This window comes from Euwallacea fornicatus, chromosome 29 (genome assembly GCF_040115645.1).
Source record: "Euwallacea fornicatus isolate EFF26 chromosome 29, ASM4011564v1, whole genome shotgun sequence".
NCBI classification, from domain to species: Eukaryota; Metazoa; Arthropoda; class Insecta; order Coleoptera; family Curculionidae; genus Euwallacea; species Euwallacea fornicatus.
Genome location: NC_089569.1, coordinates 1,662,100 through 1,685,452, shown reverse-complemented (window position 1 = coordinate 1,685,452; position 23,353 = coordinate 1,662,100). Strand labels below are relative to the sequence as shown.

Here is a 23,353-nt window from a genome sequence, read left to right as displayed (position 1 = left end):
CTGATCGGTCTCGCATGCTAGAGAAAGAGATACATTTCATAGTGGTCTTATGTGGCGCCATCTATGCACCACCTTAATAATCTGCCATAATTTGCAGAGTGGTGTCAATGAAAAGTTGAAGTTTTCAGATAGATAGTTAGATGTCGCACTAAATGTGACATTTCTCTAACGGGGCGACGAACCATTTTTGACATTAACATATGTTTGTGATCCAATGCGGGCTGCCTGCCGTGCAAGAAAATAGACACCGGCCATCTTTCCAGAAAACAGTGTTTGATTGATTTTGTCATCAAAATTAAATCAGTTTTTAATGTCAGAACCACAGTCCGCCTTATTACTTAGAAAACAGCTAGCAGGTCAGTATAAGAGGGGCGCAACGATCCCCGAAGTAGCCAGCGAAACAGTCCGACAAAATGTCGATGCCCCTCGTATTAAAAAAAGGCCTCGTCCAGGTTCGATTTTTTCATCTGCTTGGTTTCTCGATTTTAAAAATAGTTTCACCGGCTATTTCCGAGGCATCGGCGAAGGGTTATTTTCAATTTTTATTGTTCTCTGCGATCTCTAAAACTTCGGCACATGGCGATTTTTCAAAGCGTGGAAAACCCTAAAAAGTACTCGTTTTAGGTTTAACCCATGTGTCATCAGTTAAACGGAAACTTGAAATCATTCTTCTCCACTAATCCCATAATTATAAATATTCAGTTGCTCTGTAAAAAAAATTATTTTTCCACTGTGATACAACTACACTTATATGCTGGGTAACCTTCACAAAAGTAGACTTATAGATTTCACAATTATTGTTGGTTGTTGACCAACACTTCCTACTAGAACTCTCTCCTTCACTGCTAAGGTTAACTATACAGTTTTGACTTTGCATTGATGCAATAGTAATTTTAACTTTGATATTAGCAAGGAGTTTACTTGGTCAGCTAAGCATTGATATTCATGATATCTCTAAGCTTTAAAAACTAGGCACACTGCATAAGTAACTTATTTATCATTTCCTTAACACTGACAATGAAGCTCCATTGAGATAATACCATGTTGATGAGTCATTTGGTTTGTCATGTACTGGGTGCCTTAACAAAACTATGCCAGAAACAATTTTCTGTTTTACATGATTCCAAATATCCAATTAACATTTTTTTCTTTCAGAATTAAATAAAAACCCAGTGGAGGGTTTTTCTGCAGGGCTTATAGATGACAATGACATTTATAGATGGGAAGTCCTCATTATAGGTCCCCCTGATACGTTATAGTAAGTAAAGTTTATGCAAAAATATAAATATAACAGACAAATCTACAACAGGGTCTATCATATTGAAAACCGACATTTTGATCTTCTGCTATCAATATAGACTTGATTTTTTTTCCAACATAGCCTAAATTTTTCAAAATGTATTCCTAGCTTCTTTGTTTTAAATTTCATATAAAACCAGTTTATTGCTTTTTAGATTAGCTTTGATGCAGTTATTGATTTATACTGTTACAGGCCTGTTGATAATTATATTCTTAATATTTGGTATTGTACCTGATTAAAATGCTTTGTTAGATTTGAATAAAATTTAGTTTATATTTATCATTTACAACAATGCTCAAAATTACTGATAATGTGCATAAATTCTGGTAAATGTTGTTGATCTATAATCAACCTTTTTGATAGCTTTAGATAAGGAAATTGCCCTTTTTTAATTACCTACCATCATGTTTTTTTTCTTTGCAGTGAAGGGGGCTTCTTCAAATGCCACCTGTATTTTCCAAAAGAATATCCCCTTAGGCCACCTAAAATGAAATTTGTAACAGAAATATGGCATCCAAATAGTGAGTAACATTTTGCAAAATTGCTGATTTCTTATTATAAATTGATTTCATAGTTGATAAAAACGGAGATGTGTGTATATCGATTCTTCACGAACCAGGAGATGACAAATTTGGGTATGAAAAAGCCTCGGAACGATGGCTGCCCGTACATACAGTAGAAACTATCCTGATATCTGTTATTTCAATGCTCGCAGACCCCAATGACGAAAGTCCAGCGAATGTTGACGCAGCAGTAAGTCTGTGTTTTTTCCCTCTTTGGTGAAAATGTCAAATATTCTTTTTCCAATTTTAGAAAGAATGGAGGGAATCATATTCAGAATTCAAAAGAAAAGTGGCTCGATGCGTTAGGAAATCACAGGAGCAAGAGGAGTGTTAGTAAAGCTTATAATTTATATTTAAATATAACTTTTTAAAAAAGCAGCCAATCGAAAACGCCTCAGTTCGTTTCGTGTTGAGGACTAATAAAGCCAAATAACGAACCTAAGACCGTTCGCGTTTCCTTTTGGGGCATGTGTCTACAACAAACATTTAAACTATAAATGAGCTACCTATACTGGGTGTCCCAGACTTCACGTGATAAAAAAAGATCTAAAGACCCCGTAGGAGATAAAAGAGCGATTTAAATACAATAATTATAAAATGCATGTATAGGCTAAACATTATTTTAAACCTACCGATTGGCTGAAAAAAGTGGGAGAAACGCCGTGTGCCTACGCCTCCATGTAATAAGTTTTATATTTAAATCGCTCCATTGTTTCTACCAGGTTTTGAGATAATTGCTGAACTTGAAATCTGGTACACTCAATATAACATTTACAAATCGATTTGAATTTAGTTTATCCGCTATTCTTGGTAAGAATGTAGTTGTTTCCAGCGTTAGGTTGGTTGATTTGGCTTCGATGCCGCGAGTGCGTAAATCTCAAAAGTTCCCCAAGGCGTTTAAATCATTATAATTTTAGTTTTTCACATTTTCGTTCGCGTATCTATTGTATAATTAACCATTACCGTAAACGTGATTCAGATCGTAAAAGATCCTTAGTAAGGCGACAGTTTAGCAGTGGTTTTATCGACTTCGTAGACAAACCATGGTAGAAGTAACTGTCTTTGCAATTTAAGGTTTCAAAAGCCGAAGCCCTAGCGTTTTTAATAATGTATAGGTTATTCCTTTCGAAGCGTTTTCAGCCCTGGAAATGATTGACATTGTGATAATATACCTTTTAATATTATTGTGCTCTAAGCTAATAAGTTACTTCTATTCATTTTGAGTCGTTAATTGTGTTTTGTACCTCCGTAAGTTAAGCAGTTCAGTACTGTAACGCAGCTAATGGAAGTTCCGGATTCATCCCGATTTTTCCCACCCTGAGCAGTATTATCTGCTTATACCTACTTCATTTAATATCAATTATTACCTATACTATGTCTTTAAGAAGTTTTTTTTTGTAATATGAAAAGATCTCTGTAAAATACCAATTAAGATAAAACATTAAGATGATTTATCTTGAATCGTGCAGGCAGAACAGTAATTGGAGTTTTTAGTTTAATTTTTACAATAAAATAAATTTATTTGAAATATTATTTTTGTTGGTTTCAGGCCTATAGTCCTTAATAGAAAATTAGAGAAGACGCTCTCTCAGAATAGACAACTGGGCGTAAAATAACCAGAAGTAGGTACAATGAATGTGGAAAAATGGAAACTTGCAAGCAAATCTGCTCTGCGGAAATTCCTTTGCTTATAATAAAAGACAGCGTAGGAAAGAATTTAAGAAGTCTTTAGTTGGATATCCACTCATTTAATGTGCGAAGAGCTTCAATAATTGGAATAAAAACAGATATTTCAGTAATGGGTTGAACAAGTAATGTTTGCAACTTTTCCAACTACCTTTACAAGCGTGATGGTTATTCCCGTTTTCAATTCCTTCTAGTTGCCTTTATAGACACATGGGTAGAGGAACAGCACATGAGACAAAGAAACTGATTAAAATAATGCCTTTCTGGATGTTTTCTTTCTCTCTTCAAATATTAAGCCCATTCCCAGGTAGCCTGGTTATGAGACTTGTGAAAATTACAAGAAACATTAAATTGCTGCGAACCTGGCTACACAAACAAATTTCTTTCAATTACCATAATGTTTTCCTACTTATTTCGGGAGCGTTTTAATTAATTGTCGTAATTTCCCTGAAAAATCAATTAAGCTTATAAAGAGGAATTGACTTAAATTTCGAACTCAATGTGCGGAAAAACCGGGGCAGACCCATCTGGACACATGAAATATTCAATGCGAAAACTCATAAAATGGCTAACACGATGAGAAGTAAATAGAACTATGTAGTTATGCGATATGGGTCTGGCATTGCCAAGTGGGGCGTTAAAATAAACTTGAAAACATTTATTGTATTCTTCATAATAATTGTTTTGAGAATCTCCATGAACTTGATAAATCTACAGATGATTAACGAATAATTTACAAAAATACGTTCCAGAAGTAATTTGTGTCACTGCTCTTGAGCTCTTAAAACCTCTGGATGAGCTGACATTGGGCTTACTGACTCCCTTGCAGTTAAGGCAGTAAAATACTTTCTGTTTCATTTTTTTTCCCTTCGTAATTTCACACTAGCGAGGCACCCAATTTCTCTGGGAAAAAAATGTTGTAAATCTAGAATTCTCAGAAAGTTGCTTTAAAATGAAATTAAGTAAATATTTTGATTTTCTCCAGGCGCAACTTGATTTATTTTTCTAACGCACCTTAATCTTGTTTAGATAATAGGTTCACATGTGCTAGACTGCTGGATAGGCCTCCCCCATTACATACGAGTTTCGAGAATTCTTATAAAAGCGAAAATATGTATTTTGGAACTTATGGACGCCTAGTTCTAAAAACAATTAGCAGTATTATTAACTTAAGCCAATAAAGCCTTGACCTGAATTTTTCTTGACCCGCCGCTGCCCAAGCTTGCTCTGGTGATATATTATGGCCAATGATTCCCTTGCCTAGAGGCAATTGGAGCATACTATTAAGGTCAACAACTTTATCACCTAAATGTGGATTTTGTACCAGGAAATTCAAAACATCTCCCAGAAACCTCCCGAATGTTCCCTTTTCTCTGCAATGTTCTCTACTACTCTAGTTATTTTAGTTGTGCGTTTATTTTTACAATTCTAGTAAATGGTATTTTTAGAGAGGAAATTCGTGTCGATAAACTCTATAAACTATGGGCCTTGTATTTGCAACATATTAAGCGCCGTTTTATTGTACTTAAGAAATGTACACGGGTATAGTTTCCGAAATTGGAAGTCTATGAGTACTAAACCTACAAAAAAAAAATGTTGTAGTGATATTTTTTAACTTCCATTCGGACATCAGTTAGAGTGAAATCTGCAGGAACTCCACCCGTCTGTTACTCAGCCTGGTGTATTCATTAAACGCAACAGTTCAAACTACTTTAAGAGTCCAAAATTACTAAAAAGGTTTCAGTCTCAGCGCTTCCGAGACCCATTTTATTCGCCGTAAAGCACGCAGGAAACCAAGGTGATGACTACGCCCAAAGGTAATCCAAATTGTTCCAAAGGCTGGTTTTTTGGTCTGCGTCACTTGCAGGATCAACCCTTAAACGAAGATCTGATCTTCAACGCACCTAAGTCTATCGAATTGAGGCGACTATTTTGGCCTGTGTGACTAATTAACCTTGAGCCAATACAGTGCCCTCTAGAGGGACGTGTGGGGCACTGTGTTGAAGGCCAAGAAGTATGACCTCGTCATGACATCTTCCGATGGGGGTCCACGGAGTGATGTAGTTCACCAAAGTCCCTAATACTTTGGAGGATGTTCCTGCCTTTACCAATAATGCGGGGGCTTGGAACTCGAAAGTTTGAGCACCAAAGAAGTTGATAAAGCCCTCAATCACTTGAGGATGGTCGGCTTCTCTGATATAATCGAGGCTGGTGTAGACTAGGTTCGAACTTCACTTGAAAATGAAATGTCTTCACCAGTTAGCATCTCTGATTATAACAAAGTCAAAACTCGTTGTTAGAGGCCGCGCATGATAGGTTCGATCAAAGAGAAGTGTTCTGAAGTCAGATCTAATGCTGCTGACGGAGTGGCTTTAATGAGTGTGGTAAACGTAAGAAATTGCATATAAGCAGTACTTGTTTGATATTTTTTTACTTATTATGTATCACATGAATATTGGTAAAATATTAAAAAATAACGGAGCTTAAGAGAAAGCTTAAAATATCCAAGCAAATCATGCGGCAGTAGGAAGCGGCAGAAAGATTGCAGACAGAAAAGCCCCCCTCTTCCCAGCATATTTAATGCGTCACTGTATATTGGTTTCGGCGGGAAGCTTTAAAATCTCTCGTTCCCGTTAAACAATCCAGAAATAATAAAAATTCGTGAATTCCGAAATTTTAAAAAATGCACTGAAGACATATTTTACATCCCTTCAATAAGCGCTTTGCCTTCTTTTGTTCGGGTGCTCCATTTCCTGAAAAACTGCACGCAACTTATTGTAGCACAAAAAAAAAACGGAATCCTAAAAATATACCTTTCCACAATTAATTTCTATAGAGTGGGGCAGACGCGCACCTCGTTTGAGGTACGGCTGTACCGCACCACCCAATCGATTTAAAAATGTCCAGCCTCAAATTAAGAGCCCATTTACCAAAGGCCGACTCGGACGCAAAGTCTCTGGACAACAACGCGCTGTAGTTCCGAGTGAAAAGTTGACTTAAAAAAGAGCGTCAGCTTTCCGAACGGTACCACTCGACTGCCGGATCGCCCGGTACAATGTGCATCTGTGACCTCCACTTATAGTATTGTTTTGTGTACCTAGAGATCCAGTGAAAGTGCTATTATTGAGATAATGAATGAAATCAATTTAAAGAAAATTGTTTAAGGGAAAGAGAAGATGGTTCTAAGTGGCTGTTGAAAGGGAGCACATACTTGTGGTGAAATATAGAATAAATATTTAAAAATGACGGTTATACTGAGTGGTCAGGACAGTCTTAAGGATCATGGGAATTTGAAGAAGAAATGGTAAGTTTGATTGTATTCGAACTTCGACCAAAGGCCCGAGGTGCAAGGCACCTTATCCGTAAATTGAAAACTTTAGATACCTACAAACATTGTGTAAACAGAGATAAATTTAAAAATAGAGTGTTTATCCGCCCAGTAAGTGTCTACTTGGCGTAAAACTCGAACCTGAATATTAATTTATAAAAAAAAATCGCAGACACTTTACATGTGCTCCCCCCACTTATTGATAGATGTTGACCTGAAAATTGACTAAATTATATTTCGAGGCTTAATATCGAAATCCCCCCATTAAAATACCCCGGGACAGTTTTATTGATAAGGCCCATTAAACCGTTACAAATCTGCGTGACGTGTGATAACAGGTGGGTCCAGTTCTGTTGGCCAATAAAACAAAATTAAATTTTTCACCGATAAAAATCGAATGCTCAAAAGGTCACCTCTAATGTCGTTTTTCAACTGTGGTTTTACCTTGCTTCTATGTATTTAATTTACGATTTTCCTGTTTCATAGCAGTTTTCCTTCAACATTTCCAGGAGAAAAGTTTTTTCGAGCTTGTAACCTTGCTGCTGCAGAGCTGAATACACTGTTTCATTATGTTTGACATATGCCTTTTAATAAAAATAGAAGCGGTCCTTGAGTCACTGCACGTAAGCACCAAGTTCACCATGCCCCCTAACGCCTTGAGTTTTCAGGTTTAAAGCGATCAATAGTCTTATTCAAAACTGCTAGTCCAGGCCAGGTGTTTTTCTCGTTCTGTAAACATTTAAACTTTTTAAAATTAATTTCCTTTAATTAGATATTACCTACATACATTTGCTGAATGATACAGGGCATCTGCTCTATCTAACTGCATATCGCGCGTCACTTATGCTCACATTTTACCTCGTAGTGAGTAAGTGAACCATGAAACTCTAATAAGCTTCCTACTGCGTAAACAACATGATGTCGATGCAAAAATATTCTTGACGCAGCTGGTGTTTTTGTTTTCTCCGACTCGTTTATATTATCACTTCTGTAAAAAATGCATTTATGTTTATCTCGAGGCTTTTCTCCATCGCCACTTCCTGCAGCATGATAAAAGGAGCTTCCAGACGGTTTCCTTTTCCGACCCAGATTCCTGAAAATTTCCAAAAATATCGTGAAACCCCTATAAAAATCTCCCTAAATCTCGTAGGTCAAAGTGTTATAATGGAGCTCTATCTCGGATCACATAAAGTGGGCTGACATAAATATTTGCCTTGGCAAATGTATAATTTTGTTTTAATTGCTCAATTCTAAATATCGCGTGTATTTCCTTGTCGTTTTAAATTTAGCAGAGGAACGGTAAAGAGGCCTTTATTTATGTGTCGGACCCTTACGCAATGCATCTGGATTCTGTTTGTCATTGACTTAAATCGAGCTTTTCCTGGGTGCATGTAAAGAAACAAAGAGTAAAAGTGGGACTATTTTATATTTAAAAAATTTACCTTCTATCATTTACACATAAATTTACATATATTTATGTTTGCCATAGTAAACTCGTAAAAAGCACTATTTTTAGAGTAGTATACAGGTTGTTTGGACAGAAATAGATTAGGTGCTGATATTTTTAACGAAGTATTTCATTGGACAGAAGTTATTGACCACAGGAAAAAAGGTAAACGTATGGCTGCAATTTGCCCAACAAATTACACAAGACACAAAAACAAGGGTAAAGATAAAGTCTTTCAATGCAGTCTGAATCTAATTTAAAACAATAAAAATTTTAGTATCATTCTACCCCGATGTCCTAGAATAGCTTCAGTCATAAATCATCTTTGCTGCCTGAAAAATAAAGATTTTCACAAATTTAGAACTAATAGCCACTTTATGTGACACTACAGAACAGGTGTAAGGTCAGTAAAGGCACAAAATTGCAGTTAAAATTTCTGTGTAATTTAAATGCAGCTTTTGAAATGCCTTATGATAGGTCCAAACTTCAAGCACTTGAACAGTCACTGGTTTAACTGAAAACATCTTTTTTTACTATATTTATGTATGAGATTTTTGTAAATCATTCAGTACATTTTAAGGTTACTTATAAATATCTGTAATAATTTAATGAGTTATGATATGAACTGGAGAACACAAAAGTTCAAGAATGTAATAGAAAATAAGATCATTAAAGTTATTACATTGTATTTAAGAGGGCAAATTGGTAAGAGGCCTCCACTATGATCTAATGTCTTTTGCAGATCCCTTCAATGTAATGTAAACCTCATCACCTCCTTAAGTGACATTAGTGCTGTGCTAAATAGACTAAATATTTGTCTGATAATTGCTAAACATTCAAACAGAACATGTGTTACAGTCTTCTCTTTAATTCCATTCAACATTCTGATTTTTAAAAAACCTACTTATTCTATATAAGTTGGTGAAGCACAGATCATCGTCTATGTAAACTGGCATAGCAATTCTTACTTGTTGCATGCTTTACCATATAAGGGATTCCTCCTTTATTTGTCACATCAGGACTTTTTTTGTAATGTGCCATACCCAGTACACTATTTTAATGCTCCTAGAATCATAGCTAACCCTATCTTTGATATTCTTCTTTTGCTAAAGAGTAAAATAATTCCAATACTAGTTGAGGTGTAACAAAAGGTAAATATGAGGGTTTTGGCAACCTCATTACTCCAGTCTCAAATAACCTGGAATTCATTCAGCACAATTTGATCATGCTTACCCAAAACATTCTGTCATGTAGCAGCACTATAGCATCTGAAGTTAAAACAAAAAGAGATGGTTCTTTCAGGAAGCTCAATTTCCTCTTTTTGGTGAAAGAAATAATGAGCTAATATTTCTTTAAACTTCAACTGTACGTGACATCAATCACCTCCTGAATGGTGCTGGACATATAACTATTCAGTTGGTTCAGTATAACTACTGCTAAGTCATGTGCTTAAGTTTGTACTTCCTCGTACCATTTGACGTTATAGTCATTCTAGATTCCAACATGTTGTGGATCAAGTTACTGATTATCACAATTAACTCCCACTTTAATAACATCAAGTAGTAAATCCTATAACACATTTTAAATGCTTGTTTAATGTTAAGTTAAGCTTGTTAATGTTCCAGGAGATTCTCACTGCGAAAACGTTAGAATTTAAGGATTAACTGACATTTCCTGTTAGGACATTTTGAAAAAAAAAATTAACAATTTTCGTAAAATTTTAAAGTTCAATTTAAGGTTTTAAATTTTAATCCCAAACACTAACCTCACATTTAAAATTCAACTTCCTGGGTCAAGTTCAGAATGGTTTTGTCTTTATTTAACCCAGTGATAGATGAAGATACAATATTGACCCGACCCACTTAATAAAAATGAAATTGATTCCTTTGTGGCGCCCTCTCTACTCAAATCGATTTACAATAATTGCAACGTTGTCTGGCCTACATTTAAAGAAAAATTGAAATTTTCATTTAATAATAAAGACATTTGTAGTTAGCCACGCTCTAGTATACATATATGAGTCACAAGAGAACTTTTCAGTAATAAAGAACCTCTAGTTATTCACAAAAAATGGTATAGAATAAATAATGCCCCTTACAACTTTGGCATCAGAGCAGCCATGCGCTCCTAATCCAGTAATCAACAGTATTCACCAGTTTTATTTATTACACCTTTTTTTCTGATTTTTCGCCTTATTTTGAGTGACAATAACTACATTAACGGTACAAAACGTAACAACATTGTTGAGAATTTTCTTTTAAATCACAATTGTTGATTAATTGAACTGTGAAAAGAAATTCCCCCCAAATCTCCAATTTGAAATTGCCGCTGCTGACAGATATCAGCCGGTTGACAGCGCAGTTCGTAGCAGTGGAATAAAAAAATGGCGTTCGTATCGATCAAAATTCCTGCTGCCCGTAAGAAATGTTGAATAAATACGCTTATAATGCCTATAATCGTGACTAAAAATAAACTAAAACCGTTGTATTGCATGTTGAGCCCGTTGGCGACTACCTAGTTTGCGATTTAAACGTTTTGTTCGGTTGGAATTATTGGTTTCTCGTCCGTCCTGCAAATGCCAAGCAAGTAGACCTTTAAATCATTTTTACTGTTTTGCATGGTATTTTGCTTTAATACGACCGCCCCGTCTCGCACATTTCTACCCCTTAAATCAAATTTAAGCCCCATGCTGGATATTCAGACAATTTCAGTCAAAAAAATGGGATTAGGATAGTTCTATTCTCCTGCTCCATTAGATACCTGTGTGCGACACTTCATTTTACTACTACGTAAGTCTATATTTAACTCGATTTATTTTTGGCCAAATTATCCAAACAGGACCTTCCATTTGACCCCATCGTAACATTTGCTCTAATAATTATTTAACAAGACTCTTGCCCATCACAATTAGAACACTGATGCGCCAATCGCTTTCCTATTTTTTCCCATAAACATCCTTATAAGGCGTTTTCACCGCCATTTAAGGCTGCGGGACTAGAAAGATCAGTCCTGGCATGTGATGAGGACATTAAATTATGGATGATAATCTTATTTGTAATTTGTTGGGTAGATTTTCTGTTGAAGGGAATTTGAAAAAATCAATAAAGTCCGGGCGTAACAAATCGTGGGAGGAAGTGCCAAGCATTGTTGCCAGAAGCAGAGGCAATTTTCCCTAAAATTTATGCAACTTTTTTAAAATTTGGTGAATAGGAAAAAAGTCAATACAGATGAAAAACCGCAAAACTTCTAATATTAAGGAAGATTTTTGTTGTCTGAGAGCACCAATGGTACTTATGTATCAAGACACACTCGGCTTAGGTAAATCAGTACCCACTAGTTGAAACTTGAGGTGATCAATAGGAATAGCATGGCTGTTAAATTTCAGTTGAGAAATTCACTGAATCGGTCAGTCAAACACCAGCTTAAGCTGTGGTTAGATGCGCGGCTAGATCTAAGGCAAGCAAGGGTCAGGTTTGACAGACCTGAGCCTGAGCCAACAACTGAGCCTTAAGCGTAGAAGAATTAGCAATAATTGTTCCGAGTGTAAAAGTAAATCTGAACGATTATTTCTCATTCATCAAATAACTATGCTTCAACGCCCACTGCCCTGAGGTGAGAATAAAGTAAAGCACTTTCTCAATTTTTTTCTAGAATGTTGACAACCTAATTAGAAGCCAAATCGTTATTTTTGTTTTAGTGTATTTCATTGAATGATTTTCTATATGAAATAAGATGAAGGAAAAACAAAATTTATATTTAAGTTTGTATCACTATTTCCGTTTGATTCAAGTTACCTCTAATTGTGATTTGGACAATTCCACGCTACTTGTGCAATTAAAATTTAAAGCAAAAGTTATGATGAATGCACATTTTTAGCAAACTTTGGCAGTTTCCCAGTTTACGTGTTATTTCCACTAGTTTGCGCTTAAATGTCAATTGTAGTTTTCTAAGCATTAAACTGCAAGACTTGGCAATGCCTTCCTCTATTGTTATGTATATGTGCGCAATCTCTGGCGTCGATCAGCTGGGAGTGCTTCTTTCACTGCACGATTTTAGGCAAACCAAAATACACGGCAATCCTGCTGCCTAGCCTAGAAAGTGAAATTCGATCGGTTCCCCGATGTTTCCGCACGAAAATGACTAATAATTTCCCATCGATTTTCCAGACGTTTCTCAATGTTGTTCGTTTTACAGGCCTAAAAATTTAAGCTTGGAGAACCATTTGGACTCCACTGATCAAAACAACAATATAACGATGACGTCAGAGGATTTACTGCAGCCCGGACATGTCGTCAAAGAGCGGTGGAAGGTATGAATGAGTCCGATTACTCCTGCAGATGCTTACACTTAGATCGGAAAGTTCCTTGGCACAAATATGGTTATTATTCAGTCAAAACTTACGCACGTAATTAACAACATTAGAACAACGCACTGGAATGTTAATTGAAACCATTAACTGAGCTTTTTCTTATGCCTGACACTTTGTTATTAAATTATTGAATTATTTCCTCAAGCAATTGAATACCTATAATACTTCGAATTTCGCTATGAATATATTTTAAATATTGATTAATCTATTTTTGTCATGGTGGGGGATTTGGCATCTATAGATAATTTTCACTTAGGTGGTCAAAAAAATTGGTGGTGGAGGATTCGGCGAAATTTACGAGGGCCAAGACTTGCTCACCAAAGAGCAGGTGGCCCTCAAAGTGGAGAGCGCCCGACAACCCAAGCAAGTACTGAAAATGGAGGTGGCTGTGTTGAAAAAGCTGCAAGGCAAGGAGCACATTTGCAGGCGAGTTTTCCTCTTGTCAACCCCATTTTCCCCCTTTTGTGTGTATATGTGTGTGTGTGTGTGCAGCAATAAATCAGTTTAATAGTACCTAGCAAGCTAAATATAGATTCCAATTGTCTCAAACCTAATGGCAGTTTGGCATGCAGACATTACTACACTTTTAATAATTATCAAATTTTGGTATTTCTGTATCTCTCATTAAATTAGTGTGGCATTAAGGGAGTTTTTAATCTCCTCTTTCAATCTCAGATTTATAGGCTGTGGTAGGAATGATCGATTCAATTATGTGGTCATGCAACTGCAGGGCAGAAATCTGGCCGAATTGCGTAGGGCGCAGCCCCGGGCGGCATTCAGCCTCTCTACCACTCTGCGGTTGGGCCTTCAAATTCTCAGAGCTATTGAAAGTATACATTCTGTCGGATTTTTGCATCGTGATATTAAACCTGTGAGCGTTAATTCTTCCAATCATTGAATATGCTCAATGACAAATTGAAATTTCCAGAGTAATTTTTCAATGGGTAGACTGCCATATAACTGTAGGAAAGTATATATGTTAGATTTTGGGCTGGCTCGCCAATACACTACCGCCACCGGCGAAGTGAGGGCCCCTCGGGCAGCCGCTGGCTTTAGGGGCACTGTCCGTTATGCCAGCATAAATGCGCATAAAAACAGAGGTAAATTTTCCGTTTTTCTTTGGAACCTTTCTTTAGATTTCAACTGTACACAGAAATGGGTCGGCACGACGATCTATGGTCTCTTTTCTACATGCTAGTCGAATTTGTAAACGGGCAGCTGCCCTGGCGCAAAGTTAAAGACAAGGAGCAAGTGGGGCTTATGAAGGAGAAGTACGACCACAGGTTGCTGTTGAAACATTTGCCTTCTGATCTCAAGCAATTTTTGGATCACATACAGAGTCTGGAGTACGCAGATAAGCCTGATTATGCGGTAAACTAAAGATTGGGGTTATAACTTTCGTTATAGTGTGATTATGCTCAGATGCTAATTACGCTGTTTGAGCGTTGCATGAAGCGGCGGGGTGTTAAAGAATCTGATCCGTTTGACTGGGAAAAACCGACTGGAGATTCTCAATCCATTGGTCCTGTGTCTCAGGCGCAACCTCCAACTACAGCGCCTACTACATTGCCTAGACAGACCACTAAACTACTCACAACTACAGATAATAACCAAGAGAATATTGAGCCGACTGATAACAAAGAGGTTAGAATTTAAATATTAATCAAATAATGCATTGTAAGTTTGTTTGAAAATTGCAGGTGCAAATGGATGCGAGAAGAAGGATAGAGGCAGAAATCACCGCTCCTCTTGTCACTGATACTCAAACTAATGCTGGAAGGCCTGCAGTTGATAAAAATTGTAACGCCACTGCTGCTGATCAAATCGGTAAATCTGCCATGATATTGAAAAGTGCAATTTTCGACAAAAAGCAAATTTCTGTTTAAAAGTTATGTTAAGCAGGCTACTAATTCATCAAAGAACATGGATTAAATATTAAAGAAAAGTATTACTTTCGCACTATTAATATTTGTTTACAGCGCGCAAACGTCGGGCCACTTCTCATTTGGATCAACCCCCTACTGACCGCTTGGATAACGAAGCGGCAGTCGCCTCTGCAAAATCTTCCTCTGACGCTCCTCGTCCTGCTCCCTTACGCAAGAGTCAATCAGGAGCAGCCACTTTAGGTAGACTTAGAGTAGCCACACCTCCTCAAGGGGGAGGGGGCAGTTTGGGCGAGTCTCCAGCCACACCTGAGCAGGAGCGGCCTAGGAGAAGACAACCGAGTGCAGCACGCAGTTCCAGAGGGGCGCGCGATCAAAGTGTGACCCAATTTGCTGTGATGGATGATGAGAATGTGAGCCAACAGGTCAGTAGATTGATTGATTGATTGTTGTGTTGCTGTGGTTAATAAAACCGTGACATGTAGGTGACGAGAGGTGGTGCCTTAACACTAGCTAGTCAGTGGAAGTCGCAGTTTGATGATAGTGAAGAAACGACGGACAATGAATGGAAGCCGGAGTCACCTGAACATTGTCGTGGAGGCGGTTCACATGCAGGCTCTGCCCACCATCCGCCTGCACCTGAGGGGCTAGGAGGAAGTTCCCAACAAGTTAGTTCTTTGATGTTATATGATTTCATAAATCTATTATTTTTTTGCACAGGCTCAAGCTGCCCTTAGTAAAATAAGCGAGGATTCCCGGGCTCATAGTCATAGGAAATACGTCAATATTGCGGGAATTGAAGATTATCCAGAGTTGATGGGTAAGTACCAATTATTTGTAGTTCCATAAGATAGTCGTCAGATAGAAGTATATAGGATGACAAATGATTGATAATAAATTGCTGGATTTTCACGTTATTATCTTAATTTTTCGAGATAAATCTTGCTATTTAGTTTTTAACATCAATTTTATTTTTTCCATATTTAAAAAGAGCATAAGTATACCTTTGATAACATGCATACAAATGAGAGAATATATATATATATATATTTTAATACAAAATGCGATAAAGAAGGCATTAGATAAAAATTAAGTTGGCCTAGTTTTCATCTTAGTTTAAACTATATATAAAACAAACACGTTCACAAACGGTTCAATCGTTCACAGAAGTAATAAGCCCAATTATGCGTGTCTAGATATGTTATTCGAATTTTGGATTTCATGTAGCTTTGCAATATTCCAAGAATTACAGTGTTTTTATTTATATTTTTACAACAATCGAACCTTTCCATAGGCGCTAAAAAACGCGTTCGGGCCCGAAGAATCTTGAAAAACAACACAGGATTGAATTCGATTTATGAGACTAAAAGCGAACGAGTGTTCTTAAGGGTCTTTCTAAACCCGTTCAGCTGCCGAAGCTATAAAACCACCACTTTAGCTTCATCGTTGGCCGATATTTTGTCGGACATTTCAGACCCTGAGAGCTGCCCACTTGATTAGAAAAATCATCAATCGGAGTAAGGGAATTTGTGACCCCCAATGACCTCGAAGAACTAGACGTAGAATGGTTTTTTCTCACTTATAATGTCATTTTTAGCATATTTTGCTAGGTCCAGTTCTTTTACGTTATTGTAGTACTGAAACAGTCCCTTGATGATATTGATGTGGAGTCCTATGAAGTGTTCGTGCCGTTATTGTGAAGGAAAATTTAATTTGGTTTTTGGTTATTGATTGATTTCACCGCAAGGGTCACATTTATTTTCCATATTCGACGTAAAAACAGACATTTGTTTGATCATGCAGACATTTCATTCAAACCTGTGAATGAACATTTGGCTCTTCTCCATCAATGTGAACTACCTCGCGTTCTCTTCTCAGCAGCGATTAATTTTAAAACTCCAACTCTGATTTTTCCATTGAAAAGTATAACAATATTCTGATATTTAGCCAATTTTTGTTATGATAGATTTTATGAAGTCACTTTAAAAATAAATAGGCATTCTGCAAAGAAGAAAGGTGATTTATTCAGAAACGTGTTTGTGATTTTGCTGAAATGGGTGGGCGTGGATGGGCGGGATTTATCACACCGATCGTCATCTAAAATTAGTCGAATTTGAAGATTTGTGCGATTCACTTTAAGAATTTAAGGCCAGCTCCAGGGTAGTTTAAGTGATGAAAATTGCAAAATTGGAGATAGGAAGAGGTATTGTGTTTTCTGTAAAGAGCAACCCTTTTTCGTTGATTATTTATGCCTTAGTTCAAGAGTCTGTCTCTTTTATGTAATTTTTTTGTATGTGTTATCTATAATTTCCGTTTGTGAAGGTACGATTTTCTCAGAAATTGGTGCCGTAATATGGCGTTAATAATATTTTCCAACATCAATCCTTATCTTATTAATGACTGCCAAAAAATCCGCATTAATGTAAAATGCATGAACAACGTTGCAAAGCTCCTACAGACGGATAGCCTAGTGCGCCGCCAGATATGTCCAATCAATCGCTGTTAAATGTCCTCTCAGTTAGATCTCTTATTTTGCACTAATCAACCAGAAATTAAACTTTGTCTCGGCGTAAATACTTTCTCTTCTCTTGGTCCCCTTCCACATGAAATATTATATGACGCGGCTAAGTCGGGCGACAAAATCTCTGATACCAGAGATCAAGTGATGATTATTCACGCAACGAAGTGACCCGTCTATGGAAGCCCTTACAATGGCCGTTATATTACGGCACCGCTGTCTTACCAGAAACTCTGGCTTTAACATTAATGTTGCACTTTTACTTACCTTTAAAGGATATAAAGTGCCCAAATCGTGTCAACAGCAGGAAAAGGCGCATCAAAGAGCTTTGAAGTTACAGCACAGACTCGCACAGACGTAAATTTCGTTTCTAATTTAATAATTAGTTTTCGCTAATTTTTAAAATTTAGCCTTATATTAAGGAAGAATTGTCATAATAATCATCGATATCATAAATTCTTCTCATAGCTAATTAGCATTGCAAAATGGTGACACTGTAAAGTTTAATGCAATGTATTTTTAACAATATTTAAGTGAATAAACGTTATTTCTTGTGGTATAGATTTTTCTTATAAAACTCCCTATGTCGAATGAAACGATAATTTGACGAATTATAATCCACAACATTTTTGGATTATTTATTGACTTACAATGACATTGTTATCATTGACCACATTGAATTAATACATTTGCAAGACCCTCAGTTGCGTAAAGATGAGCGAAAAATGTCGTTATAATAGAAATATGGTTATTTCATTGGTTTTAAAAAACTGCTACTACCGAGAGGTATTTTCACCACGTTACTTCCATGGGGACCTTTGCGCGACTCTCGCACGACCAATCGTTGCGTTTGTGAGCGAACATCACACGCAGAATGACCTTGACCTTTGAACTTGTTTGTTACGAGTCTAAAATAGATGACCTTGACCCAATTGAATCTAAACTTAAATTATCTTATTAATGTCAATCAAAAATAGCTTTAGCAATAATTATTTGACTGACTGCCAGCTAGGGTCATAAACAACCTGTTTGTGATGCACACGACAATTTACCGCTATGTCTTTGTGAGGCTTATAGTTTTATTTTCTTCTTTAAGGTGCCCTACCACGAGCTTGGTCTTGTCCCGCCCTCGGCCCCTTGGTGCGGCGCACCCTTAAGCCACCCCTCTTGCAACAAGCCGCCTTTGATGATTTGGTGTTCCGCGTGGATGTGATGCGTAACGTGGCCTCAAAACATCAAGTTTTCCAACCTGAAACAATCGATGCTGCGCAGAACGGCAAAGTAATGTCCAGCGAGAAACCTTGGACAAGTTTGCCAGCACTGGAAATAGCTGAGAAGCAGAGCTTTAGAGATGGGGATGATAATGGGGATGAAGGGTTGCAGGAGGCAAGTGTTCTGTAGATGGCTACAATCATGTGTTATATAAAAAATATTCTAAAAATGCGTAGTGCGAATGCAAGAGGTGAATGCAAATGAGATATCGATTCCATGACTTAAATACAGTTGAAGCAACTAATTGAAATTTCACATCATCCACTGATGAGTTTTTCAGTTCGTGTAACTAAAACGATTTCAGGTGGCTGGAAAACTTGAAATCCGCGTAGTGCCAAAACTATCACCCGAGTCATCGAGCACTAACCGCCAGACGACCCAAACCAACATTAGGCCTCAAACTCTCCCTCCCATAACTACAAAAATATCAGCTGCTGTTCAGAATGGTTCCACTCTTCACATACAGAAGAATGGGTCTAATGAAAAACCCGAAAGACGACCTATAGAACGAACAAAAAGCATCCTGAAACAGGGCAGCAAAGAGGGCCCCGCTGGGAGCGAAATGGGAAGCCCCAGAAAAGAAATGGTGATGTTCGTTGATGGGCTAGTGGAGAGGAAAGAAAAGGATAAGGTAAACTGCGGGTTTCTTTCGTTATGTGCATGGCTAAACCGCTTTTCCGCAAGGTTGGAAATACGAATATTAATTTGTTTTTAAGGCGTGTCAGTCTCCGAGAGCAAGAGTGAAGTCGCCACCGCTCTCGTTAGGCCATGCGGACGCCAGTGTAGACAGGAGAGAGAACGAGACAGAACGAGAGATTCAGTGCGATGCGACTAACGCCCCTTCCATGTTCTACTTAACTGAAACAGACCGGTACTGTTCGACGTTCATATTTAAGCATTTCACTGAAGTAGGGATATTTTCAGAAAAAATTTGGGTAACACATGCGACAAGCTAACTAATACCGATGCGAAAAAAATAGAGACCGAGAGCAGCAGCACGGAAACTGAAAATAACAAACCCAAAATTAGGTTAGAGAGCCGAAGAAAGTCGACGCAGGGTAAAGCACCCGTTAGCGAAATGTTCAAGAATTTTTGAATAATTTTTTTGCAGGCTCGAACCTCAACTTTGAACCTATTGAGGCGCTAATGCGCAGCCAATCTTTAAAATCCGTTCCTAGCAATAAATCCTTGTCCACCCTCTTAAACAATCGAGGCACCGACTCGCGATCTGAGAGCAGTTCCTGCGCATCTAATAAACCTAAATCAGTATTTAATGCTTCATATTAAGTTGCCATGTTATTATTATCAATGTTTTAGGACGTTAAAGAAGAACAAATGGAAGGAGAAGAGCGTCAGCGATTGGTGGAGCGAGATAAACGAGTAAAAACTGAGGAGCGCGTAGTGAGGTGTTCTCCTGGCCTGGACCTCAGCACTAACCCGAACGTGACGTATGTGACGGCTTCAAGCATTCCAGAATTAAGGTAACTTGTAATTTCCCCAAAAACACATTGACTCAGCCTGAATAATATTAGTGACGTTTATTACAGTATCTAGTAGAGAGTTGGCAGTTTTTGTGTAAAATATGGTGCATTTTTTCAGAGGGAAGTGACAATCTTCTCTCCGTTGGTTTGTGGAACGTCAAATAACCCAGTTAGTATGCGTGCTTATTAATAATATGTTTAAATGTGCTCATTTAGGAAGGGTTGTGGCCAGTTTAACACTTTGGTTAACCCAGTTAGACATATAGAGTGAGATTAGCTTGGAGTGTACTTGTCTGTGTGGCTTTCATAGGCTCGATATTCAATTTTACAGGTGATTCAGCATCAGAGTTCCAATAGAACGCAAAATATTAAACCTTTCAAATAAACTCTGTCTTCTTTGTACCGAAGAGTTTTGCTGCTAATACGCAACGTTGTCACGCAATCATCTCTCCCTTCCCTAACACGAAAGACCGCCATTTTAATGTCGATGTGAGTTTTATGCGTTATCGTTTTCTTTTCCAGAGAAAAGCGTTCTATTGCCAACGGTTTAAGCCCGGGCATGGAAGAACAATCTGAGTACTTCGACGCGACTGAAAATCCCACCCATAAAGACAAAAGACCCGAGCTGGACGACGAGGATAGCGGCGTCGACAATGCCAGCCAGATTTTAAGAGAATCTTCGGTAAGCATACATACAATTGATTAAGGATGAAAGTCTTAAACACTGGATTTGTTTTGATTTGATATGTAGACTAGTCCCGCAATGGAAGGTGGCAGAATATCGAAAATTCCCGTTTCGGTGAATGCCGGCGGTCAACGGCTGGCCAAGTGTATGTCATGGTCGGGCGATCTGACTCCAGGTCTTCGCAGACGTAGACAGGCAGAAAAATACGTCACTGACCCCAGTCAACTAAAACTTCGGTTCAAAAGACACTCCAGCAGCGGTGAGTATCATATCTTATTTACGAAGTCTCCAAAAATACAATTAAAAGTAACGATAATAGATGATTCAGCTTGTTGCCCCAGTAGTTGCAAACTGGCAATAATTATTATTTTTACCAACAAAATCATAACCTATATCCTGTTTAGTAAGTCTTTTTATTTGCCTTATTCGGTCTGGAAATTAAAATATCGAATTATTCCGTGTCTTCAAAATAAGTATGTTTCTCACTTCCTCCGTCCCTACAAATCCCCCTCTCTCTTCCAGGTAACCTCCCATTACAAGTAGCAACCTTCAACCCCTTTCCTAGAATCCACGCCATTTTCTTTTGGATTTATTCTCATTTCAGGTAAAAGTCCTTGTTCGAAACTGATTTAACGAGTAAAGACGTGCCAGATTCATTACCTGACCTAAAGGTTTTCGTTCTCATCTTCAGGTCTGAGAACAAGAGGAATCTCTAACTGTCTCATAGACGCTCCGGAAAGCAGTCCCGAGTCTTCAGATGGGCCGCCGCCCCCACCACCAGGCGGCGATCCGCCCTCCGAGTCCCAGGTCAGATGCAGGCGATTCAAGCCGGTGACGTAGTCTAAGCGAGTTTTGAGCACTCATTGTTGAATCAAATTTAAAGGAGACTTTTATCGCGTTTTATTTTTGGGGAGGTTACCATGCTTCGATATTTCATTCAGCGCACGTAATTTAGTTCTTGTTTGCGTCCGGAGTAGTCCGATATCTCTTGTACTAGCCCAGTTCTTTCGACTTTAAAAAAGTGATTTATTCTAGTGATCTATTGCGAGGTTACGTTAACCTTGAAACAATGTGAAACTGTTGATTTTCGTTATGTAACTTTTGATTTTTGCCAGATAGATCTGCTCTATTGTGTTTTGACAAGTTCAATCTCAATAATCGTAGTTTACGCCAAATTAAAAGTTACATATAAACAGTCGTATATATAATTTCTAGTGATAGATTGGTATAGAACACCATTAAAATACGTTACTAATTCTTAGAGTAAATTGTACTTGTTTTTATAAATGTGTGAGGTGAATTTCATAAGTTTACGTTTGCTCATGATCGGGCCTGGATTATTGTTTTTGTTGTTATTGTTTTTTTTCCCCGGAAGGATGGGCTTCTGATCTGCATACTTTGGTCCAAATAAATCTAAAACATGCCATTCTAAATACTCATCAATCAGGCAAAGACGTATAAGGCTTCCCAGCTCTAAAAGCCACCAAATATTTTAAGACCGCTTTATATGCCTTAAAGGTATAAAAATTTTGATTATTTTTTTTTTACATGTAAATTATTAACTTCTTTTACAGTTTTAATGTTGTGATGTATTGTTTCGGGATATTTGGCAACACTACTATAAGTAGATCGAATAAGCTATTGTTGGTTGTGTTTTGTGGCTGAATATGAATGTGCTTTAATCTTTTACATCGAACATGTATCATTTCATTGCAGACGAGGGGCGCAAGTTGTGGAATATCCATTGTCGCGTAATTGTTTGTTGAAGTTGCCAAACTTCCTCGAGTGCCTGCGTTAATTTTGTCAAGAGAGAATGCGAGGGAGAGAATCGTGAACTTATAAATAATATGAAATGTTTCTAGTCGAGATAAATGCCAAGTATTTTTTTAAAAGTACTTGAATTTCTATTCTAGTCAGTGACAGAGGCGATAGAAGTTTAAAAAATATGAAGTTAATATAATATATTATTGAAATACTCTTGTAAAAACGCAAAGTACCGTTAAGGTTGCGGCGTGCTAAGCCGCGCGCCGATCCACATTATAATATGATATAGAAATTCTCAGAGAAACAAGAATCGTAGCTATGGAAAATTCTCTTTATTACGTAAAATACCTACTTGAGGAAATATTAGACTGCTAAGGTTGTTTTTGTTTTCAACTGTACAATATTTGTTTTTGTTTTGTTCTAGCGCTGTATTTTTGAATTATTATAGTTAATGAAAATAAAGGAAAAACTTAAGAAAATGAGTGTGTATAACCAGCTTAAAAAAAGAAAATAATTTATTAGTCGAGCATGTATCAAAGACTATCTTTTGTGGAAAAGTTTACGTTTGCAGGCATGCAAATGATCGCATTTTTAGCTATATAATGCTTTGATCTGTTATTTTTTTTTTTTGAGTTTTATCTTTCTGAAAGAGTGGGCATTAAAAATAGCGTTCAACCTTCAAATGGAAGCAATAAATCACTAAATTACTGACGGCCTATTCGCGGATCTCATATCAAATTGCTAGATATATCACATAAAGGAGGACAAGCGACTAAAGGACGTATTAATCAATAGACGTTGGCGACAATAGGACCTGCAATATATCACAAGTACTTCATACGTAGAGGTTGTCTTCATTTTACTATGACCATATATTACAAATGAATTAATTAAATAACGTGATCTTTTTTTATAACTAGCTGATGTATGAATATAAAAAAAATAACAGTATTCCAAGGTATAATAAAATCTTAACACAGTTGCTAACTCATTACAGTTAAAGTATAGTAATATTATTTACGTCATTCACGTTCTCTTTCAGCTCTTCTGATCTTTG

The 23,353-nt window shown here is 37.3% G+C and overlaps 2 protein-coding genes and 1 long non-coding RNA gene across 11 annotated transcripts; 2 read left to right on the top strand and 1 right to left on the bottom strand.

Annotated features, from left to right (window-relative positions):
- The first annotated feature begins 184 nt into the window (after nucleotides 1-184).
- LOC136347586 (ubiquitin-conjugating enzyme E2 G1) lies at nucleotides 185-3,805 on the top strand. Its single transcript, XM_066297706.1, has 6 exons — nucleotides 185-356; nucleotides 1,156-1,258; nucleotides 1,724-1,821; nucleotides 1,875-2,053; nucleotides 2,114-2,192; nucleotides 3,413-3,805. Exons 1-6 carry the CDS (start codon nucleotides 311-313, stop codon nucleotides 3,418-3,420), a joined length of 513 nt encoding a protein of 170 aa, XP_066153803.1. The 5' UTR covers nucleotides 185-310; the 3' UTR covers nucleotides 3,421-3,805.
- LOC136347588 (uncharacterized) lies at nucleotides 2,720-10,160 on the bottom strand. 3 transcript variants are annotated; one of them, XR_010733510.1, is made up of 6 exons: nucleotides 9,558-10,160; nucleotides 7,665-7,865; nucleotides 7,291-7,606; nucleotides 6,363-7,227; nucleotides 4,564-6,310; nucleotides 2,720-4,452 (listed from the first exon to the last, which is right to left on the bottom strand). It is a non-coding gene; the product is annotated as an uncharacterized lncRNA (long non-coding RNA). The 3 variants fall into 3 exon arrangements; XR_010733509.1 differs by having other exon boundaries at nucleotides 6,363-7,606; nucleotides 9,558-9,641; nucleotides 9,708-10,158; XR_010733508.1 differs by having other exon boundaries at nucleotides 6,363-7,606; nucleotides 9,558-10,112.
- Asator (tau-tubulin kinase asator) lies at nucleotides 6,721-22,775 on the top strand. 7 transcript variants are annotated; one of them, XM_066297680.1, is made up of 20 exons: nucleotides 6,721-6,853; nucleotides 12,519-12,633; nucleotides 12,950-13,119; nucleotides 13,369-13,564; nucleotides 13,622-13,793; nucleotides 13,847-14,064; nucleotides 14,116-14,337; nucleotides 14,394-14,520; nucleotides 14,673-15,001; nucleotides 15,062-15,244; nucleotides 15,297-15,396; nucleotides 18,191-18,480; nucleotides 18,671-18,997; nucleotides 19,083-19,237; nucleotides 19,291-19,424; nucleotides 19,478-19,632; nucleotides 19,684-19,847; nucleotides 20,370-20,529; nucleotides 20,599-20,791; nucleotides 21,224-22,775. In XM_066297680.1, exons 1-20 carry the CDS (start codon nucleotides 6,792-6,794, stop codon nucleotides 21,370-21,372), a joined length of 3,621 nt encoding a protein of 1,206 aa, XP_066153777.1. In that variant the 5' UTR covers nucleotides 6,721-6,791; the 3' UTR covers nucleotides 21,373-22,775. The 7 variants fall into 7 exon arrangements, with proteins under 7 accessions (XP_066153777.1, XP_066153778.1, XP_066153784.1 ...); XM_066297681.1 differs by lacking the exon at nucleotides 21,224-22,775 and adding an exon at nucleotides 21,055-21,155; XM_066297685.1 differs by lacking the exon at nucleotides 6,721-6,853 and adding an exon at nucleotides 10,607-10,741.
- Nucleotides 22,776-23,353: the final 578 nt, after the last annotated feature.

Coding starts and splice junctions, on each gene's coding strand:
- LOC136347586 (XM_066297706.1), top strand. CDS start 311: ATGTCAGAACCACAGTCCGCCTTATTACTTAGAAAACAGCTAGCAG. Junction 357..1,155: donor ACTTAGAAAACAGCTAGCAG/GTCAGTATAAGA, acceptor TTTTTCTTTCAG/AATTAAATAAAAACCCAGTG. Junction 1,822..1,874: donor AGAAATATGGCATCCAAATA/GTGAGTAACATT, acceptor TTGATTTCATAG/TTGATAAAAACGGAGATGTG.
- Asator (XM_066297680.1), top strand. CDS start 6,792: ATGACGGTTATACTGAGTGGTCAGGACAGTCTTAAGGATCATGGGAAT. Junction 19,633..19,683: donor CATCTAATAAACCTAAATCA/GTATTTAATGCT, acceptor TCAATGTTTTAG/GACGTTAAAGAAGAACAAAT. Junction 20,792..21,223: donor CAAAAGACACTCCAGCAGCG/GTGAGTATCATA, acceptor TCTCATCTTCAG/GTCTGAGAACAAGAGGAATC.